Genomic DNA, 13,355 nt, shown 5'->3' on the forward strand with positions numbered 1-13,355 from the left:
TACTAGCAGTCTTTAATATGTAGTTTCCGAGATAGGTTTACAATCTCGGACATGTACGGTGCTAGTACGCTTTACATTGGTCATTAGTCTGATGAAGAAGACACTGTAGTCATCAAACGTCACAATCTTAAAGAACAGATGTATGGTTGTTGACAACTGGAAATCACTCAAAACAGTGGAACATAATAGAAACCGAGGATTGATACCAAATAGTATTCAGTTCAATCACATAATCAGTATATTATTGTAAAAGTACAATGGTGTAATGGGCATGAAATGTCATATATAGTTCTTTAAAATTACACTTTTATCTAGGTATTTTAAAAACAACTGTAGACACCTGTTGAAAAATAGGTTTCTTCATAAAGCTTTAGTTGACGAATGATGGCACTCTGTACAGGTTTCTTGATAATACAACTTTAGTTGACCGATGTAGGAGCTCTGTACAGGTTTCTACAGCTTTAGTTGACCATTGATGGCACTCTGTACAGATTCTTGATAATAAAGCTTTAGTTGACCAATGTTGGCACTCTACAGATCTCTTGATAATACAGCTTTAGTTGATGAATGATGGCACTCTGTACAAATTTCTTGATAATATAGCTTTAGTTGTCAAACCAATGATGGCACTATGTACAGATCTCTTGATAATACAGCTCTAGTTGATGAATGATGGCACTCTGTACAGGTTTCTTGATAATACAGCTTCAGTTGATGAATGATGGCACTCTGTACAGATTTCTTGATAATATAGCTTTAGTTGACCAATGTTGGAGCTCTGTGCATATTTCTTCAATGCCCTCATTACATAATAGGTGTACCTTCTATTTTATGCCCCTTTAAGCGATTCCAATATGAATAAATATTTAAATTGTACTATTTAGTTTATACCTTGGATATAGTGTATCAGAATTGTGTTTTTCAGTTAAGAGGTCATAGAACTTACTTCTTCTACAGTCTTATTACTACCTGGTAGTATGCTTTGTTCAAAATATTCTACTGTATTAAATATTAGCGTCAGATCTAAAAATATAAACATGACACAGTTATGTCCCCTGACAGAATCTTTATTAGTTTTTCAGTGATCACATAATTTACTTCTTCTTGGCCACTCCGACAGTTCTTCCTCTCCTGCCAGTTGTCTTTGTGTGCTGTCCACGTACCCTCAAACTGAAACACAACAAAACATTCAATAACTCTCTGTCTTAACAATTGACAAATTAAACACTATACAAAGCAAACCTTAATATACCGTTACCATTTACTCACAATGAAGAAAATTTTCCATATTACTGTTAAGTCTATCTGATGTAAGTCTGAACTTACCCCCAGTAATGTCGGAGACCTCTGTGTGCCCTGATCTTCTTCAGACGTTCAAGGTCCTCACGGAGCTTGTTGTCAAGGGCATTAGACATGACCTGGCTGTATTTACCGTCTTTGACATCCTTCTGTCTGTTGAGGAACCAGTCGGGGATTTTGTACTGGCGGGGATTGGACATAATTGTGATCACCCTCTCAATCTGAAATGCAGAAATATTGATATATGCTGTCACAATTGGTATCTTTTTCCTTCTTGTCATTTTATATTTTCAAACAGTATTTCTTAATCAAGAGACCCAAGGGCCCTTGGGCCTCAACGGTCATCTGACTCTAAAGACACTTGTACTATTGTAGTATACATACACAGTAGCAAGTATGATGGCACTGTCAAAGCGTTCTTGAATTTAGATAATTTTGATTTGAAAGAACTCCAACAGGCAGCTTTACAAGGCCAAATAAAATTATAGTTTTGTTTCCCATTTCGGCTCGGAGAAAAAAATAGGATAGGTAGGAAAAACGTTGTTTTTTTTTTTATTCGATTTTCTTTTCTCAACCAAAACATTTATTTTTTACTTTAAAGTAATCCATATCTTGATCTATGATATAATAATGACTATGTACATAGCATCAACATTCACAACCCTTTGTTTTATTCATAACTGTTACATTAAATTCCATCTGAAAAACACTTTTGATGAAATAAAATTCAATGTCCAGGCTACTACTACTTAAGCCTACAAATACCGTATTTGACCTAATAAGGGCGCCTGCCCTAATAAGGGCGCCCCTACCTTTTTTCAAGGAAATAAATCTTTGACCGAGTGTCAAAATGCTGTCAAAATGGTGTTGAAAAGTAATAATTCATGTGAAATATTTTGCTACTTTTTGTGTTCAATTTTCTTCAGCAAATTAAGTAACTGGAGCACATGTTTTCGCCACATTTTGTGTATTCCTACAGGCTACAGATGACATGTCAGTGCAAAGAGCACCCAAAAATAAACACACATACAAATAATAACTTACCATCTTTATTTGAAGATAAAGTAAAGACTTCATTCTTGTAACAATGTTGATAAATAACTTTTGTTCAGAACAGAAAGCTAGTAAAAGACATTGTAAATCAATTATTAGGTAAAAGAAAAAGATGTCTGATATGATCTGGGAAATCACCTGTTTCTATAAATAGAACACAAATGGTGGAACACACGTTCTCTGGTCTAAATATCAGCTGGCATAGTTTACAAGTTTACAGGAGTATTCAAGTGATGTTAAAGCTTAATATATGATAATGAACAGATATCTTCATCTGGAATATGTTTATGACTGAATATTTTACCGTTTCCACAACCTTGGGTATTCTGCTCTAAGGTATAGTCTGTTTCATAAAACTTCGGAATAATTAATCTGAATAAGGGCGCCCCACTGTCAATTACCCGCGCCCTGCGCCCTTATTAGGTCAAATACGGTATGTGAGCAAATAAATTCACTGACAGTTGTTTCAAATGTGTTTTACAAGTAATGGAGTGCTGTTCACAAAATGTATTGACAACAAATGAATCCCTGAAGACTTGCACCTCACTTCCATACAGTTTTGCCCATGATACCATGGACAGGTGGTACAGACACCCCTCACCACCAAACCTCAGGGTAGTAATTCATAACAGGTGGTGTTGGATCTTTATATATCTTTAACACAAACAAGCAAGTGTCCAAATATCTGGACCAGAAGATGTGACTGGCAATTATTCACAGATCATCTGTGATTTAGGAATTGCAACTCAAAATATCATAAAATATTTTAGGGTTGGCAAAAAAAACTAGGGTATGTCAGGAAAGGGGAAACAACTATATTTGGTTATTTGGCCTAAGCCGTTAGAACGGCCTTGTCAGCCATGTCGTTTACTACAAAACATAGGCCAACAGAGGACAAGGGAGATAACTACAAATTTTCAATTATTGCTATACAAATCAAGGATATACAATGCATTGATGCACCACTCTGCAATCCATTACATCAATGCATCAGTGAATCGTTACACCACTACTTCTTAAAGTAACTTGAGTAAGCTAGTTACCTCTTCCTCACTCAGTTCTCCAGCACGTTTTGTGATGTCAACATCAGCCTTCTTACATACAACATTGGCATACCGCCGTCCCATTCCCTGCAAATATAAAATCACATTTGAAAATAATTAAGTACAGTAATTTTAGTAGTAGATACTGTACTGCTTAATCTATTTTTAATAAATTTAGTTTGCAAAATTCAAAGCTAGCATGGACAGACTGTGGGCATACAATAGCAATCACAGTTGTTTTAGGATTATACAGTATAAGACTATAACAAAATTCCTATTTCTGGGTTGATGCTCAGCCAATACTTTACAGATACAACTGTGAATGGGATATTGGAAAAAAACATCACTAATAATATCAACCTTTACATCTATTAAAGACTGAGATGGTAGTGATGAAACAATTACTGATTATTTATATTCAAAGTCTGTTGGATAACAAATTAATGCCTTTTTAACATTTTTTCATTTTCTTCCTCAAATTAAGAAAGATATTTTTGCCTTTGCCGAAAGCTGTTCAAAATGTTTGTTTGGGATAAATGACCTGAATGTGGCAACAAATATGTCTTACGACAGAAATCTACAACCATTTTTGGCAAAGCGTGTTAACAATAGGACAATGTTGGACATGTTAAACATGTAGTACAAAGTAGAATACACAGAGGTGGGACATTGTCAATGTAAAAAGTTTGGTGCAGTTATATATAGTACAAAGTGGTGGGAATGGACATTTGGTGATAGTTGTTTGTCAGCTGTGTTTGTCAGCTGCTTCCGACACAACTACTGAGTTATTATGCAATTAAACGATATATCTACCTGCACGGATATTATCAAAGGAGAAACAAATCAACTTACTTTTTTTTTTTTACGTCACATAATTTCCCCAAATTTCTGATGGGTGTATATAGTGGGACATGATTAGAGCAGTAAGAGTTGTAATGGCTACTTTTTTCTTATCACCAGACAATTGTGAACATTGTGATCCGACATTGAAAATAAACACCGACAAAGTCATCGTTCCATTTCTGCATCAATGCTTTGTTTTTGTTTAAATGTTATTTTAAAAACAGATTAAAAACAACTTTTTCATTAGATAGGATTTGATTCCTGTCTTGTTTATGTTGATTTCAGATGGCTATAATGCTATGATAACAAGAGGCCCATGGGGCCTGTATCGCTCACCTGGTTGGATTAGACCAAATGTCAAAATAATGTTCATATTCAATTTGTTTTATTTGTAAATCTCTAACAATGCTATATATGGTTATAGTGTGGGAATCCGAACTGCTTTAAAGATAAATGAAGTCCAGACTCTCTAAGGTCTGAAAGACCTCAAGAATTGTTTTTAGAACATGCATGCATTCATCACTTTATGACTAGTAGCGATTTAAAGGAATTACCTCGTTTTCCCCTATTGGGCCCCACCCTTTTGGCCCCTCAGGGGTTAGAGTCACCAATTATGCAAAATCTGTTCGCCTTCCCCCAAGGATGTTTCCGACCAAATTGGGTTCAAATCCATTCATAACTTTATGACTAGTAGCGATTTAAAGGAATTGCCTCTATTTCCCCTATTGGGCCCCACCCCTTTGGCCCCTTTGGGGTCAGAGTCACCATTTATGCAAAATCTGTTCCCCTTCCCCCAAGGATGTTTCTGACTCAATTGGATTCAAATCCATTCATAACTTTATGACTAGTAGCGATTTAAAGGAATTACCTCTATTTCCCCTATTGGGCCCCACCCCTTTGGCCCCTTTGGGGTCAGAACCACCATTTATGCAAAATCTGTTCCCCTTCCCCCAAGGATGTTTCTGACTCAATTGGGTTCAATCCATTCATAACTTTATGACAAGTAGCGATTTAAAGGAATTACCTCTATTTCCCCTATTGGGCCCCGCCCTTTTGGCCCCTTTGGGGTCAGAACCACCATTTATGCAAAATCTGTTCCCCTTCCCCCAAGGATGTTTCTGACCAAATTGGGTTCAAATCCATTCATAACTTTATGACTAGTAGCGATTTAAAGGAATTGCCTCTATTTCCCCTATTGGGCCCGCCCCTCCGGCCCCTGGGGGGTCAGAGCCACCATTTATGCAAATTCTGATCCCCTTCTGCCAAGGATGTTTCTGACCAAATTTGGTAAAAATCCAATAAGAACTTTTTGACTAGTAGCGATTTGAAGCAAATGTTGACGGACGGACGGACGGACGGACGACAGACGCCGCGCCATGACATAAGCTCACCGGACCTTCGGTCCAGGTGAGCTAAAAACTTTAAATTCAATGTTTGTTTAACATTACATACCAATGTATTACAACTCATGATACATCTTATGATTCTAAAAGATAGTAAGATTTTGTACATTATTATTAATAAAAAGTGGCAACTCATTATACACCGATCTGGTGCCAACTTGTACATAAAGTGAAGTGCTGAATCTTTATGTTACAATGATAAAGTTATCAATTCTGTAATTTGCATAAATTCATTTTGTTAACATGGAGACGGGCAAGTTAGAACTGTACATGGGCAAGTTAAAACCATTCGGAACAGTACATGTCTTTACAACAAACCTTGATGGCAGTCATGGCAAACATGATCTTCCTCTTTCCATCAATGTTCGTGTTCATAACACGAAGAATGTGTTGAAACTTCTCGGGGATGATGAGAGCCTACAATGAAAGTAAAAGTCAAAAGTATGAAACATTGAAATTATACTGTACAGTAGTACCTAGCAGTAGCATAAAATCATATGGTTATCGCGGTAGAATCTATATATGCAAAACTCTTTATCAAAAATTTAAATGAATCACAATTTAATCAAAACACTTATATATAAGAAATTTCACTTCTTGCAATTTTCGCAGTTGGTACTGATACTTCTTGTGCGCCCCTACTTGTGAGGCTGCATCAAGACGAAGAAAAATGTGTTGTACGGCAAATTAAGTTCCACAAAAAGTAGATGAATTCGACCCGTTCCAAAATACTTAAATCCATACTTCATATTTGCAGCAAAAACCCATTCTAATTAGATAAGTTTTTCTATAAAATCCACAATATACATATACAGACAAATAATTTAAAGCTGGAATGAATATTCTCGGGAAAGGTTTAAGGGTAATGCACATAGCAAATTCTGCCAAAATGCCTTGCTAAAACTATAAGGAAATAAATAATGTTTTAAAAAAATCCATGATGAAAACTGAAATCCCATATATTAACACCTTATAATACAAGAATGATTCCCAAAATGTTTAGGTTATGTGACATTTTGAGGGTAAAAACTCAAAAAAATATGCATTTCTGGAAAAGTTTTAAGGCTCTCAAAATATGGTAAATAAATAAAGCATCTTTTTTGAATAATAAAGTCATATCTATAATGAAGTTCGTGCCAGCCCGTTTATATAAAAAAAATTGGCCAGTATCCACAACACAGCACAAACTTTTTTGTGTGTCAAAGATTTGAGTCGTGTTGTAGTCGGTATTTCCAAATTTGTACCCTCAATTTACAGTACTAATCGAGGCCGATCACAGGCCATACCATCTTAATTATGCATTGAACATGAAATTTAAACCTTAAACTTGTTATTCGTGGGTCACATTGTTGGATTGCATCTATTCGATCACTTTTGTGGCCTGTTCTTGAAAAGCCGTAATTACGTTGTTCCACTTCCTGTGCGGCATCTTGTCGCGCAATAATATATAGTTGTATTTTAGTAGAAATGTGGATTAAAGTGTTGTTGTACTTATTTGTTATATGATTTTGATTCATCATATTCCAAACCATTGAAATGTTTATATGTGGTGAAATGTCAGTGTGATTTAGATATAAATAACAATTCAATTTCATAAATTTTCTTATAGCGGAACTACTTCCGGAATTGTGTGTCCGGTTGTGCTTCGGCTATTGATACATCAACACGACGAGTAAACATGAGGTTTCTTACAAAACCACGATATTAATCAACGATGCAGTATTTATGAATATATATAGGTAAGTAAAATGTAACCTTATCCATTACTGCAAACATCCGATCGTTTGTTTTTAATGTTATATGAAGGAATACAGGTAAGGTTTTGACATTGTGACATGCGGGTGTTACTTGACAGTACCGCATATTCAGATATGTTTATAGTGTGCAATATTGCTTCCAAAAATAATATAAATACAAATTCAACATTTATATAATATATAATTGCTATAGAATAGTCATGAGTTGCTAGTATGTTTTTTATCAATTAATACAAACCAAACGAAGAATGTACGGAGTGCCATAAGTGACACGTGTAATATCAACACTGATGAAGTTCGTGTAATGTTTGGTGTACATGTGAAGACTACAGGTTTTGTATGTTTGTGGGATGGTATGATACACTTTTATAAGAAAAGGAATGGCAAACAAATCCAAAAAACACAACAAAACGCCATTTGGTAAAGCAACAGGAAAATATTCCATTCAAAGAAAATGGAAAAGAACAAAATACTATACAGTAAAAGCTAACTGTGACAGAAGACCAGTATATAAGGGCCAAACATATAGATACAAAAACAAATTGACAATATTCAGAGACAGATTACTAAAGCATTACAACATCAGGGCTAAAACAAAGAACAATGCGGTGAAAAAAACATATTTCAATCATGATTTCCAAGACTTGTATAGCATACACAAGGTACTGGTGGATTCAGAGGATGGTGGGTTCAAATACAGAATCAAACGGGTCAGTTCAACTGAATATGATGGGTACAGATTGGTCAGTCTGAACCAGTTTCAAGATTTTCTGGCAACAACTACCTTGCACTCGATGCATTGTAATGGTCTTCGTGTTTTGAATAAAGTATGTCCAAATGTACCTCCTTTGAAACTGATACGTGAAATTAGAAGCAATGGGTTGGCAAGTATTATCCTCACAGAGTGCCAAGGATGCAAACAGACATTTAAATTTCAATCAAGTGCACAGTTACCATTGTCTAATAATACCATGAATACTAGTAGTAAACATTATGATATTAATGTCCGTGCAGTATGGGGAACGATGGTGACGGGAGGTGGTCTTTCTCAATTAAATGAGTTCTTGGGAACAGTAAATGCACCAGGAATGTCACAGAGCACATTCACTACTATCGAACAGGAGATAGGAGATTTATGGGGTGAAATTCTGCAAAAGGAAATGCTTGAGGCGGGTGCAGAAGAAAGACGCATTGCCATTGAGAAGGGAAATTATGACTATGGAATACCTTGCATATCAGTGGTTGCTGATGGAGGCTGGAGCAAGCGCTCCCACAAACATAGTTACAATGCCCTGGGTGGGGTTGCAGTTATCATTGGCGCAGAGACGGGAAAGTTGCTCCATATTGGAGTCAGGAATAAACATTGTTACCTCTGTAATAGAGCAGACACCACCCATACACATCCACCTCCTCATAGATGTTTTTGTAATTGGAAAGAGAGTTCACAGGCAATGGAGGCTGACATAATTGTTGATGGTTTTTTAAAAGCAGAAAAGGTCCATGGAGTAAGGTATACGAGACTCATAGCTGATGGTGATTCATCTGTTTACGCTAAAATCCAGGAGAAAGTGCCAGTGTGGGGACACCATGTTGCGAAGATAGAATGCGCGAACCATGTTTGCAAATGCTTGCGAACAAATCTTGAAAAACTGGTTGCTGATAATCAGTACTACAAAGGTAAAGGAAAGCTATCGAAGACAGCAAGAATGAGAATTGCAAGTTGTGTTAGAAGTGCCATTCGAATGCGATCCAAAGAAACAAATAAAGCAGAAGCTGTACGCAAACTTCAAAAAGATATACACAATTCAGTCCATCATGTATTTGGAAACCACATTAATTGCAGTGACTTTTGTAAGGCCAGGGATTGTAATAATGTGTCTCTACAATCAAACATAGAAGTTAGTAGCAACAACGTTGACAATACAGCAGAAGAAACAATACCAGATGTTCTAGAAGAAGTCACTGATATATGGGCAGAAACATTGAATGCCAATGAGGAAGAACTGTCCAGAGGGGATTGCAATATATTAGAGACATTGGATTCGATGATGCTTAAGGATATCAGCAACATATTGGAAAGAGTAGCTGCCAAATCATCAAGATTACTTGGAAACACAACTACAAATCTAGCTGAATCTTGGATGGCGATAAGGGCAAAATTCGATGGAGGCAAGCTCTACAATAGGTGCAATCGTGGATCCTGGCACTCTAGATGCTATGGTGGAGCATTACGAAAAAATTATGGTCCACAGTGGTCACCAAAGGTCTGGCAAGAAACAACCTCAACCAAAGCTGGCAAGCATTTTGAAAGGCTTTATAATACCAGGCAGACAGCACTTCTTCAAACAAAGAAAGGCCAGAATAAGCCAGAGCGAAAAGCAAGAAGATGGAAGAGGAAAATGGAAAGTACGAAGAAAGCTGAATGTAAGAAAGCACGGAAAGAGTATGGCGAAGATTCATTAGAGGCAGTACCTGATCTTTCATCAGACAGGCTGACAGAGTTGCAAACCACGTACTTCAAGACCCACATTGACCTTGAAGATAGTAAGATGAAGTCAATTGAACGTGTCACAAGAAAGCAGTCGGCATCAGCTGTATGGCAAAAAGAAAGGAAGAAGCGTATAACATCTTCAAATTTCGGTGCTGTTGTCAAACGCAATCCCAAAATCAATGTGAAGAACCTAGTTAAAAAAATGCTCTACAGTCCATTCAAAGGAAATCTTTACACCAGACATGGCATCCAGGCGGAACAGATGTCCATAAAAGAATACATTTGTAAAAAGAAGGAAGAACATGTTGAAGTAACCGTGGAACAAGTAGGTCTCTCTATAGATTTTGACAATAAATTCCTTGCGACAAGTCCTGATGGAAAGGTCAATGAAAAAAATGGTGAAACTGGACTTCTAGAAATTAAAAATCTGCTCCAAAACAAACCCTTGAACTTGTATGAAGCCGCAAGTACTGTAAATGGTTTCTGTTTACAATTGATAGACAACAAATTACATTTAAAGCAGTCTCATGATTACTACTACCAAATACAGGGGCAGATGAACATAACCAATTTACCATGGACAGATTTTGTGGTTAGAACAGAAAAACCATATCAACTGTTTCTAGAACGGATCTATAGAGACCAAAATCTGTGGATAGAGAAGATGGTACCGAAACTGGATGCATTTTATCACAAAGCAATGTTGCCAGAACTAGCTGCACCAACAAATAACACTCTTATGGGGATACGAGAACCAGGCATTTGGGTATGTTAACTATGGACCCATACGTATACACACACATTTGGTGATGTGCTCATTTATGTATCCATAAAATATGTGTGTGGTAACACTTGTGGTACAAATTATTTTCTAGCAATATAACCAAAAAAATACCAAAATTCAATACAAATATGTAATATATTATAGATGTAAAACATATGAAATATAGTAATAAAACAATGATAAATGGATTCAACATATGTAATTAATGTTTATATTATATTTGTTCTTGCAGTTTACTCCTTCACAAACTACAAGGACAGTCACACAGAGAACAAGAAAGACTGAAGGACAGAAAGTGAAAGCTGCAAATCAAAATCCATCAGCTTATGGCAACAGTGATATTCCTACAACTTCAAGGCAGGGGTAATTAATTTCTAATAGTCTATTAGCAGTCTAATAGTTATAATATAATATAATATTATGTTTTATCTGCTAACTTCTATACGTTATACAAAAACGAAACTCTCTAGTGGTTGTGTTTTTGTTGATATTTGTCGGGGAATGAGATGAACTTTATATACAATCTCGTTATGTAATTCTTTAAAGAATAACACTCGCTAAAGGTAGTGTATTTTTTTTTTAAGAGTATACCTAACTCCATTGTATATTATACAAATATCTTATGGCTTAACATGCTCTTGTCCAGAATATTGAACCCAAGGTGGTTGTAATCAACAAGTGTTATATTGCACAAGGCCTTATTGTTTATTACACCCACCGAGGGGAAATATCTTGGACCAGAGCACACTAAGCCATAAGATATTTGTTTTATTACATAGAGCTTAATGTATTCAATATAATATCAGTTCTTGTTGAGATTTTTTAAACATCAGATTTTAAACAACTTTTGATAGGGAAGAAACCATAAAACTTTTACGAGGTGTACTTGCTTATGCATATTCTTGCTGTATGTAGCTTTTATATGGTCGAAACAAAAAAGATAGACTCCCGTCGAATAAAATATCGTAAACATCAACGTCATGACTAAAGTGTTATGACGGGATTGCGCATGAGTTGTAGGACGTCACTGTGCAATATAACTTTTCGAAGCGTTCAATATAACAAGTTATATTGAACTGTTGACAAGATTGTTGAAATTATGACATTACATCAAATATAGATTAATGTAATTCAACTATGTAATAAAACCCGATATTACACTAAAACTTAGTAATATCCTATATATACGACATTATTAACATTAAAATACATCATCAGTAATTATAAATGCTTTGCTTACTTTTCATAATTTTTTAATTTTCTTGTACTTCACAAACTACAAGGACAGTCACACAAAGAACAAAAAAGACTGAAGGACAGAAAGTGAAAGCAAGTCAGAATCCATCATCTTATGGCAACGGTGATAAAACGAATATTCCTACAACTTCAAGGTATATAAATTATAAACCAATATTGCACTAACACTTATTGAATATCCTATATATATATGACATTATTAACAGAAAAATACATCGTCAGTAATTATGAATGCTTTACTTACTTTCCATTGTTGTTAATTATTTTATGGAACAATTTTCTCGCAGTTGTACAGTATTTCTTATTGTTACAGATCTCAAAGACTGCACCGAACCAAATTTGTCGGGAGACGAATATCCCATGAATGGGTAGAAGATGAGGGACACCGTAAATGGTATGATGGGACTGTGATGGGTGTGGAATCTGGGAAGGATGGTAGCCCTGATGCTGTTTACGAAGTGATGTATGATGGAGATGAAGAGCTATACAGCATAGATCATCTGCATACAGATTTTCAGTCAGCATCTGTTAAATTTATAGACCTCATGTGGTAAGTATCCTTGTGTAAATGCATATAACTTTTTGTTGTGGTCATTGACAAGTAGTTGAAGTACTTCATTTTCATTCAAACATACAATTTGTTGATTTGAAATATCAGTATGATAGTTACTATGAAAGTATTTTCTAAAATATTCCTATATGTATATATTAAACAAGATTGCACCTATGTGCCACCATACATTCCTTTGAAAGTAGTTCCAATAAGAGTTGCCTCCCTTTAAACAATTACAAATGGCTTCTGTTTATGGTGTGACTTGAAATAAAAGCTTCTTATTTTGTAAGATTTATAATAACAAACTATTTTCTATTGCTCCCACTAACTGCTTTAATACATCAAAAATGTTTTTTTCCCCTTTCTTTGCAGAATTCAGTTATTTTGAAGAAAATTAGAAACTTTTACAGAAAACAGTTTATGGCAGGTATTTCTTTATTGCATTAGTACTGACAGTTATGCCATATACACCAATAGAAAGATAATAATTAGACGAACATTTTCATATATCACATTCTGTACTTTTACACTGATATTATATAATACAGTTTTTAAAAACTCAACCAGTTTCTGCAGTATTCATTACCCTTAATACCATTGAACACGCCCGTTCGATGAAAGATTATACGAAAACTACAGAATTCCGACCTTTAATAATATATGATCTAAATGACCCAACTTCTATTTCATATATTTATTTAATTTTATAAGCTTATAAATGTGCGTTTTGACGCGATGATGACGGATTTTGATGCCAAAAACACTGGAGTAAACACTAACCATGATGGCGGATTACCGGAAAAGGAAGTCGATTTTGTAAGAATTCTTGATCTGGAAAACGTTTGCACCGCTTGAAAACAAGACTTTGACGT

General features: G+C 35.4%; 2 protein-coding genes across 3 annotated transcripts; one reads left to right on the forward strand and one right to left on the reverse strand.

Moving 5' to 3' along the window:
* Positions 1 to 1,049: 1,049 nt before the first annotated feature.
* On the reverse strand, positions 1,050 to 13,316 carry LOC117344923 (40S ribosomal protein S18). The gene is made up of 5 exons (XM_033907810.1): positions 13,264 to 13,316; positions 5,960 to 6,058; positions 3,396 to 3,482; positions 1,327 to 1,520; positions 1,050 to 1,170 (listed from the first exon to the last, which is right to left on the reverse strand). The coding sequence occupies exons 1-5, from the start codon at positions 13,264 to 13,266 to the stop codon at positions 1,095 to 1,097; spliced, it is 459 nt and encodes a 152-aa protein (XP_033763701.1). The 5' UTR covers positions 13,267 to 13,316; the 3' UTR covers positions 1,050 to 1,094.
* Positions 6,507 to 13,046, forward strand: LOC117344934. Of its 2 annotated transcripts, XR_004536299.1 has the most exons (5): positions 6,509 to 7,380; positions 10,906 to 11,036; positions 11,957 to 12,064; positions 12,244 to 12,480; positions 12,856 to 13,046. XR_004536299.1 is itself a non-coding variant. In XM_033907820.1 (4 exons), coding segments are annotated over exons 1-4 (360 nt in total). In that variant the 5' UTR covers positions 6,507 to 7,366; the 3' UTR covers positions 12,857 to 13,046. The 2 variants fall into 2 exon arrangements, 1 of the variants encoding a protein (XP_033763711.1); XM_033907820.1 differs by lacking the exon at positions 10,906 to 11,036 and having other exon boundaries at positions 6,507 to 7,380.
* Positions 13,317 to 13,355: the final 39 nt, after the last annotated feature.

This window comes from Pecten maximus, chromosome 2 (assembly GCF_902652985.1).
Source record: "Pecten maximus chromosome 2, xPecMax1.1, whole genome shotgun sequence".
Taxonomy (NCBI): Eukaryota; Metazoa; Mollusca; class Bivalvia; order Pectinida; family Pectinidae; genus Pecten; species Pecten maximus.

What these genes read in the sequence shown, in the direction of transcription:
- LOC117344934 (XM_033907820.1), top strand. An exon ending in AATATTCCTACAACTTCAAG is followed by an intron (nt 12,065 to 12,243) that starts GTATATAAATTA and finishes TTATTGTTACAG; the next exon opens with ATCTCAAAGACTGCACCGAA.
- LOC117344923 (XM_033907810.1), bottom strand. An exon ending in GAGAACTGAGTGAGGAAGAG is followed by an intron (nt 1,521 to 3,395) that starts GTAACTAGCTTA and finishes TCTGCATTTCAG; the next exon opens with ATTGAGAGGGTGATCACAAT. An exon ending in GGTCTCCGACATTACTGGGG is followed by an intron (nt 1,171 to 1,326) that starts GTAAGTTCAGAC and finishes GTTGTGTTTCAG; the next exon opens with TTTGAGGGTACGTGGACAGC.